At 41.8% G+C, this 22,583-nt stretch overlaps 1 protein-coding gene across 1 annotated transcript in view; it reads right to left on the reverse strand.

Moving 5' to 3' along the window:
• MYRFL (myelin regulatory factor like) overlaps positions 1 to 19,811 on the reverse strand; it is a 127,615-nt gene extending 107,804 nt beyond the window's left edge. The window contains exon 1 of the mRNA XM_086715106.1: positions 19,766 to 19,811. Within this exon, the coding sequence (XP_086571232.1) occupies positions 19,766 to 19,811 (46 nt within the window). The remainder of the gene's footprint in view (positions 1 to 19,765) is intronic.
• Between the last annotated feature and the right edge of the window lie 2,772 nt (positions 19,812 to 22,583).

Raw genomic sequence — 22,583 nt, forward strand, 5'->3', positions numbered from 1 at the left:
AGTTATGAAGAGAAGGGGAGAGAGAGGAGGAACTTGAGGTTGTGATAACTGGTTTAAATCAATTACATTACAGCCTACCCTTCCTCAGCTCAAGGACTCTCCTCTCTCTAAAGAGATTAAGCTTCTGCCCGCAGAAAAGAAGGTGGCTGGACCACTACTGGGAAGGCAGCTTATAGCATCTGCCATATACAGCTTAAGAATGTAGTAGATCTATGATCTTCCAGCACTAACGTTATTATAATTCCATATGAATGTGCCCAATTTGCTTTTTCACAAACTCAGGAGCCATTCAGTGTAAATAATAAATGATTGCTCAATACCTTTGGAGAGCTGCCCTTGTGGTGATTTGCATAGCTTCTCAGTGAATAATCTAAAAATTTGCCTGGGATTTAAAGTAGGAGGTGAAAATGGTCAGTCTATTGCATCACGTGACCTCAATTTTCATGAAAGTATTTCAATGTCTTCATTAGTTGCTTATCAAGTTCACACTTCTTTTCCTCTCAAATTAGTGATTGGAAATATAAATTAGGCAAGATCCTCTGGCCTTTCTGGGGGTCTGGGAATCCATTTCTCAAGGAGTTTTGGAACCTTACAGCTGAACTTCCTCCTAGCCCTTCACCATGAGGATTAAACTTTTATGCTTTGTCAATTTTCTCTTCAATAGCATATACTAACACTAATATATACAGGAATAAATAAAACACGATCAACTGCATGTTAACCAATACTAATTTTTAACGGTGGAAGATACATTTGGGAAACAGAAGCTGAAACCTTTCCTTCTTTTTTTTTTAAGGAAGCTGATCAGACAGCAAGGGTGATCAGATATGGAGGATGGGGGATTCTGGTTAAGCTGATTTGTCAGGATTCTTGCTCAAATTGGACGATACAGACAGAAACATGAAAGTAGGCCTTGTTGAAAAGGTCAAGGGGGCCTGAGTAGAGTTTGATCTGGGAGTCAGTCTGACAGCAGCAGGATGACACGTCACATTTAGTCTGTGAGCAGTGCTCTAAGGTGCTAAAAACTCATCTTTTTTTCCCACCTCCTCCCCCACCCTCCACCCCCGCCCAAGATAAGGAAACAGGCCCAGAGAGTTTCAGTAGAAGTGGAATTGACCCCAAGTTGACCTGATTGCAGTTTTCCAAATCTCATTCTTTCCTTGCCTGCAGGTTACATGGGGCTGTCTCCTTCTGGAATGCCCTAGTCTACCCTGTTCACCTGGCTGATTGCTGTGCACTCTTGAGATTTCCACTTTGGCATCATTCCCTGAGGGCTCCTGTGTATTCCATAGTATTTTGTACTTCACCTCTAAAAGCGTGTATTGCCTTTTTTTGTGTCCATCTCCTATGGACAACAGGAAGGAAGGAAATATGTCTCATTCATTCCTTTAGCCTCAGCAGCTTGGACTGGCACACAGTAGTCGCTCAAACATATTTATGAAACCAATCAATAAATACCCCAAGCCTGACCTCTTTCCAAGTCTGCTGGGCTTCCCTCCTTATTTCTCCTACCCAAGAAGACATGAACCTTCATCCTACACTTGACTGAAGACTCAGCCCTCAGTCAGTGCTCTGCTGGGCTGTCCCTTCCATATCTGCCTGGCTTGGCAGGAGGAAGGCATTGCTGCGAGTGGACAGACACGCCTGAAAGCCACAGGGCGGGCAGCTTCCGCATCACATTTTCCTTAATTTGTGCCATGCAGGGTCTGCCCACTGGGGCATCAATTTCATATTCAACACTGTCCATTCCAGAGGAACCAAACCACCCGCAAAGACTGTGGGTGGACATCCCCACTTTAGCTGACCTTCCTGTGGGGTGTCTTCCTCTTCATCTTTTTCCTTTTTCCTCTTCTTCCTCCTTTTTGGCCCTTGGCAACATTAGACCAAACCAGAACGATAATTCTTCAAAATCTTCAACGTAAAACAAATGGGATTCCTTGATGTGTTCCTATACCATTTAAAAGAAAGTTTTCAGGGCACCTGGGTGGCTCAGTCGGTTAAGCATCCGACTTCGGCTCAGGTCATGATCTCACAGTTCTTGAGTTCAAGCTCTGCATCAGGCTCCATGCTGACAGCTCAGAGCTTGGAGCCTGCTTCAGATTCTGTGTCTTCTTGGTCTGCTCTCAGAAAGAATCCTGTTAGGTTGGTCTAGCCAGAATCCCCCCTTACCCTGCTCCTTGGCTATACCCATGAGGGGTTGAGCCCAGTCTCTCTCCCCTACTGCAAAATTCCATCACAGCTGTCACTATACCTGTTGTGACACTCCTTCCCTTGAATAAAGTCATCCTTACTAGGCTTTAACAAGTATCACTGATCTTTTTTTCTTTAACACTACTAATGTTCAGCACATAATAAATGTTCACTCCTTTCTTGTTCCTTCTCTGCTCCTTGCCCCAACTCCCAAACACAGGACTCAGAACAATGAACCAATTGCTGAAATCAGGGAAGATCAGTTTCATCAAAGCAGGGGGTTAAGGAACTTGCTGGCCCTGCTCTGGAGAGTAGGTGCGGTGGGGTAGCCAGTGGCCAGTTTGTGGGAAATCAAGGTGATAACTGGGTTTCAGGAAGCAAGAGGACGATAAAATGGAGGAGCGTTTTCCAAAGACCTGCTAAGTTTACTGAAGTATTTGTCTGACATCTACCCTAGACTATGGAAGCCAGTGAGTCATGGCCAGTGTTATCTCTTTTTCCTTTGGGAAAGCAAAGTGGTATGAAGATGGAAAGAACATTGGACTGGGAATGAGAAGACAAAGATTTTGCCACGACCACTGGCATTTACCAGTGTGGTTTTAGACACATCTTTCAACTTCTTTAAGGTTCCATTTTGTTCATCTGTAAAATGCCTTCCTCCCAGGGTTGTGAGAGGGACCAATGAGTGACGGAAATGAAAAAGTCTGTAAAATGTCAAACTCTATTATCCACAAGCATAATACAAATGGAAGGGTGAGAAGAAAACTTTGAAGATGGGTAGGAAGCAGCTGGCGAAATAAGAAAATGTAAAAATTTGGTGGCCGAGTAGGGACTTTTATTTTTTTCCCAACATTTCCATAAACAACCAGCAAAGGGAAGACCAAGTCCTGAGCACAGCTTGTAGCCCTGACATCCTCACTACCATGAAAGGTCAATTCAGATTCTCACACAGGAGCCTGCTGCCCCCTGGGGAGAGGAGCAGATTATTGTCTGGGTCTTATCCCCATGCAGATAAAAAGAAGAAATGGAATTTTTCCAACTGCTTCTTAAGACACAACTCTTCTGGAGATGTGTGGATAATAGATTTTAAAGTGCCCTTCTACCGATCGATTGGAATTAGCCTAGTCATGCTAACAGCCAGATCTTACCCTTTTATACCCGCACACAGAGTCATCCCAAAGTACATTTACTCTTAGCAGAAGAGACTTGACTAGCTCTTACCTTGTGAAATTTATAAGAAATAGTTTGTAGGTGTCCTTCCTGCCTCTTCCTGCATATACTACATCGTATGTGACTTAACAGATTTGTCTCAAAGCAACAAGCTTGCCTAACCCAACAAGGGAAGAAAGGAAAAGAGGAACATTGCTTCTATTCTTTCCGTCTATAGAATCCCACTGCATGGTAGAATTCCCATTGAGATACTCTAATCTGCTTTTGCACTGTTTTAATACACACAAATAGAAAAATAGCTATGTGAATTTAAAAACTGTTTCTATGCATGCTTTTATGGGCTTTTAAAAATATAAGTTGTACTGGGGTACTTTATAGGATGTTAAACAGTAATATACTCTTTTGATTCTTTTTGGATTTCTTTTTTTAAATATTTTTTAATGCTTATCTATTTTTGAGAGAGAGAGAGAGAGAGAGAGAGAGCATGAGTGGGGGCAGGGGAGGAAGAAAGAGGGAGACACAGAATCTGAAGCAGGGTCCAGTCTCCCAGCTGTCAGCACAGAGCCCAATGTGGGGCGCGAACCGGCAAGCAGCAAGATCACGACATGAGCCAACATCAGACAGTGCCCTTCTTTGGATTTCCAACCTTTACTTGCTGATTATCCACGGGCAAAAAAACAAAAACAATTAAAAGCATTAATACCTTTCAAAGAAGAGAATTTAGTTATGTGCCTCAAAGCCAGCTTCCCCAAACCCTGCCAATGCCCAGTTGAATGACCTGTTTGAGGTCAGTGGTTCCCAAGGTCAGCAGATAACACTTCTCATATGAATTTTCCACCCCCCCCCCACCCCCGAGCCTTTCTGGAAAGACACTGACAGATCAAAGATCTAGTTCTCCTACAGTGAGAGCGTCTCAGAACATAGGTTACACAAAGCAAGTTCTCTCCTTAAACTAAATCTGCAGTCTCCCATCTTCAGAATTTCTTACAAATGGACTGTATAATTAGCACAAAATTCTTTAGGCTATTCAAGAACAGTACAATAATAACAATATATTCCTTTCAGTTTTGATTCTATCCCCAAACAAGGAATGCTCATGAAACCTTGGAAATACAGTACTTTCACTGTTCTGTCTTTTCTGAAAAATGTTGATTTCAAGACCAATATGGAAAAGCTGAACCTTTTGCAATAAAAGGAAATACTCAGTACTTTGTCCTATGTTGCTTGGCAACTAAGGGCTATAAATGGATTTTATGATTATAAAGGCTCAGGAATTAATGTGAACATGTAAAAGTTGTAATAACTCCCTGGAGACAGAAGTGTTTCTTTGGGAAAAAAAAAAAAAGTGTGTGTGTGTGTGTGTGTGTGTGTGTGTGTGTGTGTGTGTGTGTTTGTATATAGCTTGTACTCATTCTTATTTCAAAAGAAAGAAAGAAGGAAAGAAAGAAAGAAAGAAAGAAAGAAAGAAAGAAAGAAAGAGAAAGAAAGAAAGAAATTTGGTTCCTTCACCTTGAAAATGTTATAATAAAATCAATAACTATCATTTATTTCATCATTAATCCTCACAACCCTAAGAAACAGATGTTATTATACCCATCCTACAGGTAGAGAAAACTGAAATTTTAAAATGTTGAGTAACTGGCCCAAGGTCACATAACTAAGAAGCAGAGGAACCAGGATTCAAACCCAAGTATGCCTGAACCAAGGCCTATGCCATCATCCACAGCCATAGATTCATAGGAAGCATATTTCTCAGCTCCTAATATTTGAGGATATTGGTCACTTTAATCCTACGGGAGTGACACTATTTCCAACTATTAAGTCATTTAATGTTCTCCTTAGAACACATGACCCCACATGGCTATATCTGACAATTGTCTCTTTTTTATTTTTAAAAAATTTTTTATTACATTTTTTTATTTTTGAGAGACAGAGTGAGACAGAGCATGAATGGGGGAGGGGCAGAGAGAGAAGGAGACACAGAATCCGAAGCAGTCTCCAGGCTCTGAGCAAGCGTTCAGCACTAAGCCCGACATGGGGCTTGAACCCATGAACCATGAGATCATGACCTGAGCCGAAGTCGGACACTTAACCGACTGAGCTACCAGGCACCCCCAACAATTGTTTCGTATGCTGCTAACATCAGGGTATCAAATATCAGGGTGTCATCTCACTGGACTATTTGTCCTGACTCTGGTTTCCAAAAGCCAAGGAGAATTAATATCTGCTACTATACTTGTGAGCAACCCAGCTGCCTAAATTCTCTCTATAAAGTTTTGGTTTGCACTGAGCAGTACTGTAGGCCAGCGTTAGTGTTCTTATATCCTTGTATTCTTGTAGCCTTATCTTTTGAGTGTCTGTAGCTGCCTCCTCTATGAACATAAACTATTGCCCTTTTACCACTAACACCTGAGCTGGGCTTTGCCAAAAAAACACCAGAAAGCACTAATGTACCAAGCACTCACACTCCAGAATAATTTCATCTAAGGAATGGAATTACGTGCAAATTGTCACACACACACACATACGCACGCACGCACGCACGCACATACACCACCCTGGTTATTTGAACAGGAGCCATAATTTCCACAGCCAACTCTACAGATGTTCCTTCACAACCTGTCTAGAAGACACCGTGCACAGTGACTAGGAGTCAAACCTTAAGAGAAAGATTTCTATCCAACTTCAAGCTCTGCTACATAATGGCTGTGTTGCTTTGGGCAAGGTACAAACCTTCTCTGAATCTGTATCCTCATCTCTCAAGTGGTGATAATATTATCTCCTTGCTCATTTTGTTGTACAAACTAAGAAGTAATACACCTGAGAGTTTAGTACAGTGTCTAACATAAGGTCAAGTGTTCATTAAATGGTAGTGGTTTTCTTCCCAATCACACAGGCTGCTACAGGGACCTCCTTTAAAAGAACAAACACTTTCTTAATTATAGATTACTGATAATACCACTTCACTGGGCAGTAACTGTGGGTCAGGCACGATGCAAAGTACTTCACATATATCAGCTTACTGAATTCTCACTCCTCTCCTATGAAATAATATCTACTTCACTTGATAGATGAGGAAACAGTCTCAGAGAGACTTTGCCAAGATTGCATTGTAAGTCCATTGTAAGTAGAGGTGGGATTTGATCCCAGGGCAATCTGGATGCAAACCTGTGCTCTAACCACTATGTCACTCATCACCACACTTGCACATTGGAGTCAGGAGCTTGGGGTTAATGTGTGTGATCTGTAATGGTGCCCACTTTCCAGGGGTGATGTGGGTGGGAAAGCTGTGTAATCAGACAGTCCCCCCAAGATCATTCCCACAACCCCCAGGGCCATTACTTTGACTGTTTCCTGGTGCTTGGACCTTTAGTTTTCTCCAGACTGCAGCTTCCACCTGTCTATTTTGACTGCAAAGCCTCCTAGTGACTTCTTCTTCTTTTTTTTTTAAGATCTATTTATTTTAATTTATTCATTTATTTTTGAAAGAGAGAGTGTGAGTGAGTGAGGGGCAGAGAGACAGGGAGAGAGAGAGAGAGAGAGAGAGAGAGAGAGAGAATCCCACGAGGTTCAGAGAGAGAGAGAGAAAGAGAGAGAGAGAGAGAGGATGCAGAGACTGGAGTGGGGCTTGAGCTCACCTGACGCAGGCCTTGAGCTCGTGAACCGTGAGATCATGACCTGAGCCGAAGTCAGATGCTTACCTGACTGAGCCACCCAGGCGCCCCCTCCTAGTGACTTCTAAGTATTGATTCTGATTCTCAGCTCATGACCCAGTTTGAGTTAAAGCCTTAACCTGTTATAAAGGGACTAGGGTTTTGAATCTGCCTGTCCCCAGCCAGCATCTCCGCCATGTTTTCTACTGAGCGCCACACCACCTTCATTCCCTCCCTACTAATAGTTGCTTTTAAGGAAAACAGAGTTACCATATACTAGAGGAAGATCATTACTATAGGTCATGGATCTAACAGTAATCTACATAACCAGTATTGATGAGGAGCTGTGACTTCCTCTCCAGAGCTGCTTTGGATATTAAAATGTCGGTGAGAAAATGAACACAAACTGAACCACTATGTGTAATAAAATAAGGGCCCTGCTTCTCCACCAGAAATTCTGGTCAAGAATCTCATTCACGGAACACATATTCAACAAACATTTTTCTAAGTAAGTGCTCCACGCAAGACATTGAGCCTGCAGAGGTGAACGACCCAAAGGCAAATCCTCACACGGAGATGCTTAAAGTGTCTTCTGTGGGAAACAGACATGTAAACACACAACTTGAACTTTAATGTAAAGGGTGCATATCCAAAGGTATGGACAAAGAGCTGCAGAAGCATGGAGAACTGTACCTCTAACTTTGCCCAAGGAAGTTGGCTGGATAAAGAAGTAGGAAAGTACATTCTGGGCAGAAGACACAAAGACCCAGCGTTAGGAAAGGGAGAGTAAAAGAATGTATTCAAGAAACCATGAAAAGCTGTGTAGCTGGGGTATAGATAAGAGTAAGAACGATACTGAAGATAATAATAGTAATAACAGGCATATAGAATCCAGGTACTATTCTGAGCCTCATGTATACTGAATCATTTAACTTGCCCAATAACCCTAGTAGACAGTTACTAGTAACACTCCAGTTTTATAGATACATAACTGAGGCACTGAGAGATTAAGTACAGCTTAATAACACAGCTAGCAAGAGGCAGAGTCAAGATTAGAACTCTGGCCCTGGAACATGCTCTTAACCACTTGTACCAAACCATGTGCAATAGATATCAGTATGGGGGGAGTCCCCAGTGTAAGGATGCCCGGAATGTTATATTGGGACAACTACACTGAGCTCAGACAATGGAGATTCAACAGCAATGTTTAAGCAATGGCATCCACATGAGCCAATGGCAAAGTGGAAGGTGGTTAGCACAGGGACAGACGTTAGGAGGCTCTGGCAAGAGATGAATGTCTGAACAAAGGGGAGGTTGCAGCAGCGAGACATTTCACCTTAGGGTGGAAGCAACCATTTGATAAAGGATTAGCTATAGAGTATAGGAGTCGTCAGGAGTGATACCCCAGTTTCTAATTTGGGAGGTCTGTTGGAGAGTGAAGGGAACAGAGGAGGCAATGAAGACTGAAATCAGGGAGGGAATGAGTTCCACATTGAATGTGTTGATTTAGGAAAACAGAGATCCATCCATACATATATATGTACCTTAAACAGCTATAAATATAGGTCTGAAACCTGGCAAATACAGGTCTGAAACTTGGGATATGTTGACCCATGGGAATGCCCACTCAGGGTAAGCTTTTGGTGTTCAAATAAAAGAGTTTCTGAGACAGGACTCTTGGGCAGACAAGGAGGGGGTGAATTACTGAAAGCATCCGAGAGGAAACAGAGGCTGGAGGAGAACCAGAGTGAAGGTGCCATGGAATTACATAGGAGAGAGCTTCCATGAGGAAACAATGGGTGATGGTGACCAATCCCAGAGACAAGACCAGGAAGATGAGCGCTGAGGGCTTTTTTAATATAATCTAGCAATTAGAAGAAATTTCAGAAGAGCAAGTCAGAGCAAAACCCAGATTTAATTGGGCTTGAGATGCAAAGAATAAAGAGAATGGGTATTTTTCAGAGTTTGGTGATGAAAGAGAAGAGAAAGAGAAGTGAATGTCTGGAAGGAGGGACAGAGTTGAGAGAAGAGATTTAAATCTCCTCACTGACCCATTGATACCTGAATTTTGCTATTACTCCCCGCCCCCTGGGAGTATATATTGTTACCTTTGCCTTTCCCTTGTAGGGACTTTATTATACCAATTTTTAAGGTAACCTGTAATGTAAAGTATTCCCAGAATCTTTTCAAAAGCAGGCTAGGCACAAATAATCAACAAATGTCAATCCATTGCCAAGAGCTTCCTCCTGGCTGACTGGGCCTCCGGAAGCATCTCTTCAAGTGCTTCTGGAACAGCCCCCAGGGATAGAAGGAAGCCCAGTGCAGAGGAAATAATCACCCTTTTCTGGTCACGTCAACTGCTAGGGGAGAAGTCACATGGTTTTCTATACCCACGGACGAAACTGAGAGCAGACTTTTCAGAATTCACTCCCTTTTAGGTTACAGTATCATTCTGGCAGGAGTGTTTTCCGATACAGTTACAACTCAGAATATAGAGATGAAACAGTTATTTTTTTTCATCACTGCTTTTAATCATGTCATCAAACCTCCCTTTCCCATCTCTTAACCACATTTTAAGTAGGGTCTATAAGTTTCTAGAGTCTGATCGTTGAAACATGCCCCAGTGCAGGATCTTCTACTGGTTCAAAGTACGTCCTCTCCACCATGGGTGGCTCCAGGCTCTGGCTCCTTCAGGAGGGGAAGGTGAGAGGATCCGTCAACGGCCTGAGACCAGTGCAGGGGTTCCTCACATCTTCTGAGTCGTAGAGCTCACTGGGCCTCCGATAAAAGGTGTGGAGACTTTCCCTAACATATGAGCCTACACAAATACCTACTTCCACTCACTGCCAGAGGCTTGGAGCCCGCCTGAATCTTACCCTAGGTTAAGGACTCTGGGAATAGAGTAACTTTTTTAAGTCAAAAAATGAAACTATCAGGCAGCCATAACAGTGAGAGTCTACAGATTAATTTTTAAAAAATTTCCTGGCAGAGGGGCGCCTGGGTGGCTCAGTCGGTTGAGTGACTGACTTCGGCTCAGGTCATGATCTCACGGTTTATGAATTCGAGCCCCACGTCGGGCTCTGTGCTGACAGCTCAGAGCCTGGAGCCTGCTTCTGATTCTGCGTCTCCCTCTCTCTCTGCCCCTCCCCCACTCATGCTCTCTCTCTGTCTCAGAAATAAATAAGCATAAAAAAAATTTTCCTGGCAGATAATTGGGCAATATTTATCAAAGAGCTAATTTAAAAAAAAAAAATTCTATATGGCAGTAACTCTATTTTGAGGAAATTCATGCAAAGCAAATAACTAAAGGTTCTCACAGGTAAGAATCTAGAACACGCCCAAATGGCTAGCAATAAGAACTGGTTAAATTATGGAACATTTCGGAGTGCCTGGGTGGCTCCATCGGTTAAGCGTCCAACTCTTGATTTTGGCTCAGGTCATGATCTCCAGATTCACGGGACCTAGGCCCACATCGGGCTCTGGGCTGTCAGCGCAGAACCTGCTTGGGATACTCTCTCCCTCTTACTCCGTCTTCACCCCACCCCCAAAATAAATAAATTTTGAAAACATTTATGAAACACCGCAATAGAGGTTCTCCCACATGTCCCTGGGGGCTGAAAATGGGAGGTGTTTTTGGTCTTCACTGCTATTTCCGGATTAGCTTCCCTCCTCCCTTCTTCAAATGAAGCAGATCCCACATGACTGGGCCACCTCCTGGTAGTAGCATCTAGCGACCCCTTGGTCGCTCACTTTGTTCACCGTCTGGTTCCCTCTTTTCCTCCCTGCAACACCACTCTTGCCATCACTGCTGGTGGCTTCAACATCCACCCGATACTTCCCAGCCTCTTGAATTCGTAAACTCCTCACTACTTCTTCTACCACCTTTACTCCACCTCACCTCACCTCAGACACCTCCTCTCTTGACACGCTGCTAAACCCTGGCATCAACCCAGCAACTGCATCAACCTCTGAGATCTCATTTCCACCTGCTGTATTCTCTGACCGGCCCATCCTTTCCACTCACTGACACTTATGCCTCTACTCGAATCAGGTCACCCACTGGGATCCCCTATTCATGAACCTTATTACCACTTTTCCACACCTCCTCACGCCCCTGCTATCCCCATTTCCCTTCTTACCCAGCTTAGATGTCAGGGCCCATCACTCTAATTACTCCCTTGCAAAGACTAGTCACTGTCTTCCCTTCTCTCCATCTGCAGGATTCATCTGGGAAAACCTCAACTTTGTAAAAACCCAGTTCTTCACCCACCCCAACCCTGCACTTAAGCATCTGAATGTTGCTCAGAAAATCATCCAAGTGTACTGACTGGCCTCACTTAAAGTAATTGAACACAAATCTTAAGTGGACACAGCAGTGACCAGCAATCCTATTTCCTAGCGTATTTGCTTCTTTATTTTCTGTAATGAGTTGAAAAATGCCCCCCCCCCCCAAAATGTCTGACCGCCCACGACCTCTGAATGTGAACTTTGGAAAAAAATGTCTTGGCAGAGGTAATTAAGTTAAGGATCTCGAGCTGAGATCATCCTGGATGAAGGTGGGCCCTATAGTCCAATGATGACTGTCCTGATAAGAGAAGAGACTCACAGAGAAAATGATGATGTAAAAACGGAGGCTGAGATTGGAGTTATTAGTCTACAAGTCAAGGAATACCAAGGATTGTCAGCGTCACCAAAACCTAGGTAAGAGACATGGAACAGATTCTCCCCTAGAGCCTTCAGAGGGAATGCAACCTTGCCAACATCTTGATTTTGGACATCTGACTTCCAGAACTGTGAGAGGACACATTTCTGTTGTTTTAAGCCATCAATGTTGCAGTTGTTTGTTATGTCAGCCTAGGAGACTAATATACTCTCAAAGAAAAGAATTTCACAACTTATTCTCCCTTCTAATGCCCCCAAATAGTCCCCTACCACACTCCGGCCACCAGCTCCCTCCTAATACACCTCACACTTCATAGGCAAAGCAGAAGTAACCTGTCATGGGTTTCCACCCTGAAATCTGCCACACCACCTGCATCTGTTCAGATACTCCACCTCTGCTGCTATCACAAGACAGCAAGAGTTGCAAGCGTCTCCACGTGCTCTGAATCCCATCCTGACCCACCTTCTCAAGGTTCCTCTCCCACAATTAATGCCCCCTCCCTCTTCTGCATCATGCACTTACTCCTCTACACTCAATCATTCCCACCGGCAGACCATGCTTCAGTATCTCCCATCTTTATTTTTTTAACTTTTTTTTTAATGTTTATTTATTTTTGTGAGAGAGAGAGACAGAGTGCAAGCAGGGAGGGGCAGAGAGAGGCAGACACAGAATCTGAAGGAGGCTCCAGGCCCTGAGCTGTCAGCGCAGAGCCTGACACGGGGCTTGAACCCACGAACCAAATCGTGAGATCATGACCTGAGCCGAAGTCAGACGCTTAGCTGACTGAGCCACCCATGCGCCCCAGTATCTCCCATCTTTAAAAAACGAAATTATCAACAACTCTTGCCTCTATACCCCCTCTGGCTTTGGCTCAACTCCTTGGCTCATGGGACAAAAGAACTTCTCAAAAACATTACCCATATTAGCCACTCACCGTCTGTTCCCTCTTCAACCCCATGGACTGGGCTTTCTTCCTCCACTACATGGAAACCACTTGTCAAAGTCACTTAAACCTTCTTTCCCACATTCTATGCTCAGTTATCTGGCATTTCAGAAACACTTAAAACATATGATCATGTTCTCTTTGAAACACTATTCTTTCCCAGCTCAACACCGCAGGCTCCCCTCTTACCTCATTTAACATCCCTTTGTTAGTTATTCTCACTCGCATCCTTAAGTGTTATCATGGGTCTCCCTGGTCTAGTCTGTCTCCCTTCTCGGGATCTCATCTTGTCTTAGCGCTTTAAATACCAACCATATGCTGATGACCCCCAAACTGATATGCATATCCCCGATCCCTTCCTTGGGTTCCAAATTCAAACATCCAATTGCCTTCTCATATTTTCCATTTTGCTGTCTAAAAGGTATCTAAAACTTGAAGTGCCACAAATGAATTGTTGATTTCATATGTGTGTGTGTGTCCACATACGTACACACACACACACACACACACACACACACACATATACACCAGCACTTCTGCCTAGTCTTGCACACCTGGGTACATTGTACCAACATCCACCAATTATTGGTGCCAACACCAGGGCATCATCCTTGACTTCTCTGCCTTCTTCATCCCCCATATCCTACCCATCTGCAAGTCCTGCCTATTCTCAAGGGTTTCCTATCACACCGAGAATAAATATTCAAATTCTGACGTCATCCCCTACCACCCTCCTCATTGTCAGTTAACACTGTCCCCTGCCCCCTCCAGCACGCTCTTCACCCCACCCCACCTCCACCTGCCCACTCCAAGCTCAGGGACTTTGCACTGGTGTTCCCTTTGCCTGGGATGCTCTTCTGATGGATGATGGATGATGACTGGTGGGCAACTTGCTCGAATGTCACCTCCTAAGAAGATTCACTGATTACCTTAGCTTATGTAACCCGCTCTCCCTCCCATTCTCAGTGTCTCTCTGCACTGCTATCTGGCTTTATTTTCTTCATAATTAATGACTATCTGAAATCATTTTATTCACTTGCTTATATCTTTATGGTCTTCTTTCTTCAGCTAGAAGAGGAGTTGCTTTGGGAAAAGGCCTCTGCTTGTTCACCACTGAATCCCCAGCCATTAGGGCAGCATCTGATTGGCTGGTTAATATAAACAAAGGATGGGAATGAATGACGAACTTGTAGCCACTTACTACCTGGATGACCTTCAAGCAAGTTCACCTCTGCCAGCCTCAAGATTCTCATGGGAGGAAAAAAATCTCTCACAGGGCCCTTTTGATGTTACACAGAGAAAATGATAACAGGGTAACAATGAGAATTATAATAGCTACCATTAATTGAGCTCTCTGTGCCAGGCATAGCCCTTTACAACCACATTTCGAGATGATACAGTTATCCGCATTTTATAAACAAGGAAATTAAGACCTGCAGAAGTTTACTTCTCCATCATCCCAGAGGCAATAAATGGCACAGCCAGGATTCATATCCAGGATTACTGACTCCAAAGCCATGGTCCTAATTAAAATTCTATATCTAGCACATGGTAAATGCTCAATAAAAAAAAAAAAAAAAAACAATCCTTGGGGCGCCTGGGTGGCTCAGTCTGTTAAATGTCCGACTTCAGCTCAGGTCATGATCTCGCCCATGAGTTCGAGCCCCGCGTCGGGCTCTGTGCTGACAGCTCAGAGCCTGAAGCCTGTTTCAGATTCTGTGTCTCTCTCTCTCTGACCTTCCCCCATTCATGCTCGGTCTCTGCCTCAAAAATAAATAAACATTAAAAAAAAATTTTTTTAAGTCCTTATTTCTAGTTATTATTGGAGGATGTTGCTAGGACACAACAGGATGTCTAAAATTCCATCATTAGAGAGCAACCAAACCTACCCTTAGAGAAGGTGACTTTTTTTGATTCATTTGACCAAACATCTTTGTGTTCTCTGAAAGTACATTGAGTGTAAGACTCTATAGAGATGTATGGTGGCATCAGATTATCTGCTGCTTGTACCTTGTGTGCAAGCTCAGGTTTTATTGGGACAGAAAGAGGAGGGCATAAGGGTGCTGGGAGGGTGAGAAAGTGGTGGTCCCCACGTGCAAGAAAGACAAAGGATTAAGAGGCTGGCCTGAGGTCAAAGATACCCTTTACCCAGGGCATCTGGGTGGCTTAGTCGGTTAAGTCTGACTTCAGCTCGGGTAATCATCTCGTGGTTTGTGGCTTCAAGCTCTACCTCAGGCTCTATGCTGACAGCTCAGAATCTGGAGCCTGCTTCGGATTCTGTGTTTCCCTCTCTCTCTCTCTGCCTGTCCCCCACTCATACTCTCTCTCTCTCTGTCTCTCTGTCTCTCTCTCTCTCAAAAATAAGTAAATAGATAAATATTAAAAAAAAAAAAAGATACCCTCTACCCACAAGACTGCCTTGCCCAGGACCAGTCCTGGCACTGCAGCGTCGGCCTTCTGTCCTGCTTTCAGCTGTTCAGAGCTTCTGATTCCTCTCACAGGAATTCAGAGCCATCAACCAATTAGAGTTTGGGGGTCCCTGTCCCCCCAAACTTCAGTGAGTGTGCTGGAGTTTCAGTCCTTCAGTGTCTTTCTTGTGTCTCCTTGTTATCTGCTCCTAGTAGGTGGTTTTCCCCACTCCATTCAATCAGGGCAGGAACGAATCTCCTCTTCTCCTTTCAGGATAAGCCAACAGACATTTGAGAACCTACTTCAGGGCATTACCAAGAGCATGAGCTAAATATTTTCTCAATTCAGAAAACCTCCTCTTTAAAAATTAGATACAATGAAAAAACTAAATAGTCTTCTCAAATCAGTTTTTATAAAATGTTCTAAAAAGCCTGGGAATAAAAAGTGAGACCTCTGATATCATGGCAGTCCCCAAAAATACCGATGAGGAAAACAAATTAAGAATGTGAAGTCACAGCTTTCAAAAACAAAGGAAGTAAACTGAAGAACTGAGATTTACTGTATTCCATTTTCTTATTCCTTTTTACTCAGAGAGTTGTAAGAATTAAATGAATTAATGAACGTAAAGGCAACAGCATAGGGGTGGGCATATGGTAAATGCTTAATACATGTTGTTAGTAATCAGGGTCAAACTAAAGGTGGAATTAATAGTTTCCAAGTTAACCAACTTAAAATAGTTAACCATCTCTTTTTAAAGATAAAATCATGACGTTCTTTTAAAAAACAATTTTTTTAATGTTTATTTATTTTTGAGAGAGAGAAAAACAGTGCGAGCGGGGAGGGGCAGACAGAAGGAGACACAGAATCTGAAGCAGACTCCAAGGTCCAAACCGTCAGCACAGAGCCTGATGCGGGGCTCGAACTCAAGAGCCGTAAGATCATGAGCTGAGCCGAATTCAGACGCTCAACCGACTGAGCCACCCAGGTGCCCCAAAACCATGACTTGCATACAAATATAAGATGGTTGCATATCAAAGATTTTATTCAACTACCTAATTAATGAAGGAGGCAGGAAGATGTCACAACTGGCTCAAGGAGAATTCAAACGGCAGATCTAGATCTATATCTACCCCATCTGTATCTATCTAGCTACACCATGCAGTGAATTTCCAAATAAAAGCAAAACGGTCTTTTACTAGAACTGTTGATCCCACTAAAAGTAAATTCATTTGCATATCTATAGACAAAAGTCACTTGCATTGATATCAGTTATCTACAATGTATAGAGTTTTAATATATCTCGAAGACAATAAAAGGTGTAAATCCCACAGAATCTGATAGCCCAGAAGGATGTGATCTTTTCTACGGAAGATGTCCATAATCTTTTTCATCTGTGTCAATGTCTTTTGTAATTTTTCTTTAGACATGGATCTTAAACAGAAGGGTTTTGCTGAATTAAAACTCATTCTCCTCTATTTAAGATAATCGGATTATAACATAATACATTTCAATTATGAAGCACTTAGATAATAAAGTATAAAGAAGAAAATGAAAATCGGCATATTTTTACCACTAAGAGATAACAAGTATTAATGCTTGAAGTGTATTCATCCAGTTGTTTCTATGTATATGTGTGAGCATGTATGTATATATATTAAATATTTTCAGATCAGTTTTAATAATAAATTTTGTTCTGGGAAGCTACATATATATAAAGCTACAAATATTCAATTGTATCTACCAATATACAAACCACTTTTCCCCTTTATGTAATAAACATTTTTCCTTATCATCATTTTCAATAGCTATAAAATATTCCATTATATGGAAAAACCATAATTCATTTAATTAATCCACCACCATCAGAAATTTAGATTGTAACCAAGTTTTAGTTATTAAAAAGAAACTAATATGCTTCTCTTCTGACACCCTTTCTCTTGTAGTGGTACCAGCTTTGTTGAAAAAGCCAAACATTTCACATGGTATCAGTCTCCAGAGGATCTTGGGATCCCTAGCACACCTGATCTGCCTCTGCTTTAGTTAGTTAATGGGCCTACCTGTGGCATCAGGGGCAGACCGGGAATTAGAATTAGAATTAGAATTCCAGCTACCCGAAACCACCCTTTGTTCTTATCATTTTCCTGAGACACATCGTAAAGATTTAGACATATTTGAAATTTAAAATAAAAACTAAGATCATCCTGAGCTTTGACCCTCAAGGCCATTTATTGTCAATCCAGATACTTTTTCATACAAATGCGTTCATAAGGAAAAATGCAGCTAGGGCTGAGTTTCTTAGAACAAAGGGTCTGAGGAAACAGAAAAAATAGCTTTCAGCTGGGTAACAAATTGCCAAAACTTTTCTTGATTTTTCAGACCTTGATTTTTTTTTTTAATTTTGTTTAATGTTTATTTAGTTTTGAGAGAAAGAGAGCGTGAGGGGGAGAGGGACAGAAAGAGAGGGAGACATAGAATCAGAAGCAGGCTCCAGGCTCTGAGCGGTCACCCAGAGCCCGACGTGGGGCTCGAACTCACAAACCGTGATCGTGACCTGACCTGAAGTCAGACGCTCAACCGACTGAGCCACCCAGGCGCCCCTGGATTTTTTTTTTTATACAAGATCGCATTTAATTAGAACTGACACATCAACAGGAGAACGATGAGCAACAACTGGTCCTCCTCACTAGAATATCACTGCTGTCCTCAGTCTAAGGAATACTTGAGAAAGGAAATCGTTAAAATCTAAGGGAAAGACTTCAAAGCCTTACAAGCTACCACTTAAGGGAGGTGATGTTGGACCAGGCACACAGCAGGTACTCAATATTTGCTGAATAGTGGAGGTATAAACATTTGACAATGAGCTGTGTGGTTTTCAGGGGGAAGAGAATCATTTAAGCTGGTGTCTCCATTTTTTATTTCTAAAAATGAAGAGAAATGACCCCTCCCTCATGAAAAAAAAAAAAGGTTTCAAATGGAAGACCAGAGTTTGGTTTAAGCTAAGAAAAATACTATTAAAATAATAATCAGATATTGTAGCAAGTGACAGAGAAGACTGGTGGAAACTATATCCCTGGAGACTTCTGAAAATAAGACAAAGATAGTATAGGAATCCTCTAAGTACAGCAGAATTTCCAAAGAACAGAAGGTAGACCACATTCACTTTTCAGGTCTTCTCCAGTTACAGAAGAAAACCAAGACTTTATGCTTCTATAAAATGAATGGGTGGTTTCTCTAAAATAAAGCATATGGGGCACCTGGGTGGCTCAGTCAGTGGAGCGTCTGACTTCAGCTCAGGTCATGATCTCACAGCCTGTGAGTTCGAGCCCTGCATCAGGCTCTGTGCTGATGGCTCAGAGCCTGGAGCCTGCTTCTGATTCTGTGTCTCCCTCTCTCTCTGCCCCTCCCCTGCTCATGCTCTGTCTCTCTCTGTCTCAAAAATAAATAAAAACATTAAGAAAAAAAATTTTTTAAATAAAGCATATGTATGGATGAAAGTTACACAGAATATAAAATCAGGCAATAACAATCGAGCAATGCAACGTTAGCGTGCCTACTGTGTACACAGCCTGACCCAGGTAGACACACCGATTTGGCTACTGTCAGAGATAGAAAATTCAATGGGATAGATCAGGACTGAGATAATGTGATAATTCTCTTGGTCTTAGCTTTCTTCTTGTCACTTCTGGCAAAATCCAAGCCACAGAAACTACCATATTGTATGTGATTCTTTCTGATGGTGACCTAGAATCTCACTAGTTCTTTAGTACGACCACTCCGTTATTTCGTACTGTTTGGTGTTGGGTCAATTCCATTCAACCTTTTTGCATCTAGAATTTGTCAGGTACTTTACTGATCACCAGAAATGCCAAAAGCACTCCTCTATATGGTAACTGCCCTCTGGATTCTGTGAATAAACAGGTCTACCCTCAATTCTTCTCATACTTCCTCCTGAGAAATACCTTTGAAATGTGTAAAAGCTATGGTCACATTTCCCTTCACATGGAAGTCTGAGCATTGCTGATAAAGAACCAAAGACTGAAGTCTCTGATGGCGAGTCCTTGCTGACATTTTCAACAGACCCGCCATTAGAATATCAACCCAATTAAATAATAGAAGCCGTACTGCCAGTTTAGATTTGTAAAAGAAAGAAAATCTCTGTAACCACGTCCTATAATATGCCCCTCCCTTAAGAAAGAAGTACTCATTTCTGTAGTATGGCTCTCCTTTCAAAAACCAATCATTATTCGGTTGCACATTTTTAAAGTGTTGTGAAAAACAAAGGTGAGAAGGGGAAGGAGGGGTTCTTTTACTGTTTTATATTTAACTTTACTAAGAGAAAAACTATTTTAAATGAAATCTTACACCTTTCTGGTGCTATACTCAAAAACTTTAGAGACAAGACAAATCTGTAATTTTTGAAATGTAGGGGATTAGAAGAAATATAATCTAGCACAGGACAGAGACAAACCCTAGCCACATAGATACGCTGACCCTGTGACTCTTTTAACAACCAAGCTAGAAGATGGAAATCCTGTATTCTTTTAAATCACTACCTATACCATTGGTTTTTCCTATGAACAGAGCAAATAAACCTCCACTTCAGATTTCAGGACAGTTAGTACGATGGCATTTCTTCCAAGTCCAAGTTTAAGTGAATCCCAAAAAGGCAAAACAGTGACTGCGAGCAGAGCCAGTTCTCAGAAGCAGGGACTGCATGTTGGGAAAGTGGGCACTTACCTTCAAAGAACTGCTGCAGGGCCTCATTTTCCCCTACCACATCCATGGTGCCGCGGTCCTAGTAACGCTTCCTCGTAGAACAAGGGTTCTCAGACCTCAGGAACTAAGTGCTCGTCCTCTCGACTTGACGCCTATGAATGCTCTTGAAAAGTCTTCATTTTCTTTTTATTGGAGTGAGGCATATCTTCTGCCAACAAATTGTGTCCAGAAAGATGGTTAAATTCTCCAAATGATTGTAAGACCAGGCTATGGGACCATGCAGGAAAAAAAAAAAACCTTATGAATAGGGAAGTGGTAACAACTCTATCTCACTGTAGGGAACTGTTTCTACTCTGCCTTTTGTCTTTAAGGACCTTTGTCCTTAGTGACACATGTAATTACATAAATGGGCAATAAATACATAGTCTTATCTCTTATTTGTCCTTTTACACCAATATATTTATATCTCCCCCTCTGTCAACCAGGTCAATTTAGCCATAACCAGGCAAATATACAGTGTGTGTGTGTGTGTGTGTGTGTGTGTGTGTGTGTGTGTGTTTACCTAGAGAAAGGGGGCAAATCAATAATCACTTTTATAGATACCTAGAGGAGCAGATAATTTAGACAGACTTGTGATAATGAAGAGTTGGGATTTGTTAAGTATTTCTAAATTTAATCACAATGAAAACTTACATTCCCTGATACACACCTAGTCTGTCTCCTCCAGATTTTATTTTCTTTGAAAGTATAAACTAGAAAGCATGAGAAGTGCCTCTGAGGAGCAAATTTGATTCAGTAATTCTTACAGTTGAGTATACACTTCACTTTAGCTGGTTTCACTCCTAAATATAAAACTACATGCAAATAAATGTTTTGCTTTCACTGCTTAACTATTAATTTACTTCATAGCCTAAGAATATAATTAGGATATTCAATCGGCTCTTTAACCCTTCGTTTTCTTTTTCCCCAACTTTTCATTTTGAAAAAGTCTTTAACCTATTGAAAAGCTGAAAGGATAATACCATGCAATACCCACCTACTCTTCACCCAGATTTATAGTTAATATTTTCCCACTTTTGCTTTTTCTCACTTGCTATATACACTTTGGGCTGAGTCATTTGAAAATATTCCTGACATCTTGACATTTCACCCAGAAATAATTCTGTATATGTCTCCTAACAAACAAGGATATTCTCCCACATGACCACAGTATTGTTATACCCAAGAAATATAATAGAAATGTAATACTAATATCTCATTAGTATTAATACCTTTGTCCCCCAAAATATCTTTCATGACTTTTTGTTTCCTGGTCAAGGATCTAATGAATGTTAATGCATTGCATTTGGTCATGTTTGTTTGTTTATTTATTTATTTACTTTTAAAGTTTATTTATTTATTTTGAAAGAGAGAGAGAGCATGAGCAGGCAAGAGGTAGAGACAGATGGAGAGAGAGAATCCCAAGCAGGGTCCACACTGTCAGTGCACAGCTCGATGTAGGGCTCAATCCTATGAACTGTGAGATCATGACCTGAACTGAGATCAAGAGTGGGATGCTTAACTGACTGAGCCACCCAGGTGCCCCTGGTTATATCTTCTTAAAAGATATAGAACATTCTCCTTTTGTCATTTTGGTTAGTTGTTTGGCTTTTTATGACATTGACACTTATTTAACAATCTAGACCCACTGTCTTATAGAATGTCTCAATTCTGAATTTGTCTGTTTCGTTATTGTTAGATTCAGTACAGGTGATGTGGTATGCTTCCTAGTAAGTATTTTAAAACTTCATACATATAAATGGTTCCCTGAAAACAGGCAAGCTAATTCTATACTGGGGGGGGGGGGGGGGGGAAGAGGCTTAGAATCCTATTTCGAAGCTCACATCGGGTTCCAGACCTTTAAGGACAAGTCAACAAGTTGCTTAAAGAAATTCATCTTCTAGTTTTTGCAACTAATTTGTTTAAAATAAAACAAACATAAAAGTAAACCAAAACACTGTCAAGGGCAAATAGCATACATGTGAAAACATGATTCAGCCTGCAGGACTTCAGTTTGCAATCTCTGGGTTAGAGCCTAACCTAGAACAACCAACATGGTTTGAGGCAAGTAAAGAGAATGTGGAAGCAATTTGTTGGAATGGCTGGACAATATATCTGTATTAATGAATGAGTCCAGAGCACATAGCCAAAGGCGCAATCCAGCTGGTGGCCATGGGGATTTAAGGTTTTTCGCTCTCAGAGAATAACAAATACCATCCATATTTCCTTGATTATGGTCTTTAGTCTCCACATCTCTAGTATCTTCTAATTCTATTGGGCATCCCATGTTGCACAAATTTGGGGGAGATTAGTTTCTTGAGAAGTAATCTAATGTAGCTGTGGTTTAGATTTGTTTTGGTATTGACATTTCCTAGAGAACTCCAATAAATAAGTAGGTAGGAGCTGAGCTGCTGTGGTTAAATCTGGTGACGTGGCTCAAGTTGGGAATGTAATGATGGGAACCTTTTCTCTCTCAAGTCTGTCCCTGAGGTCTACAGCTCCAGAATGCTAGTATTCACAACACTGTGCTTCATCTTGATGTTAGACCATGTGTGGATCTGTACTTCCTTGAGAGCGATTAGGGTTTCTATTCTTCTCTTTACTTCAGCAGCTTTGCTCATTTGTGGTATTGTAATTTTTCTTCTAGTTTTAAAAAGATGCTGGCTTGAACTCAGTGGTGGTAGTGGACATGGAGAGAAGTAGACCTACCTAGTTGAGGTATGTTTTGCAGTGCTGATGTGGTTTGCTGATGGACTGGATTGGAGGTGGTGGCAACAGAAACCAAGAATAAGCCCTAGGC

Source organism: Puma concolor, chromosome B4, assembly GCF_028749965.1.
Source record: "Puma concolor isolate L17-30 chromosome B4, mPumCon1.1.hap2, whole genome shotgun sequence".
In the NCBI taxonomy this organism is placed as follows: domain Eukaryota; kingdom Metazoa; phylum Chordata; class Mammalia; order Carnivora; family Felidae; genus Puma; species Puma concolor.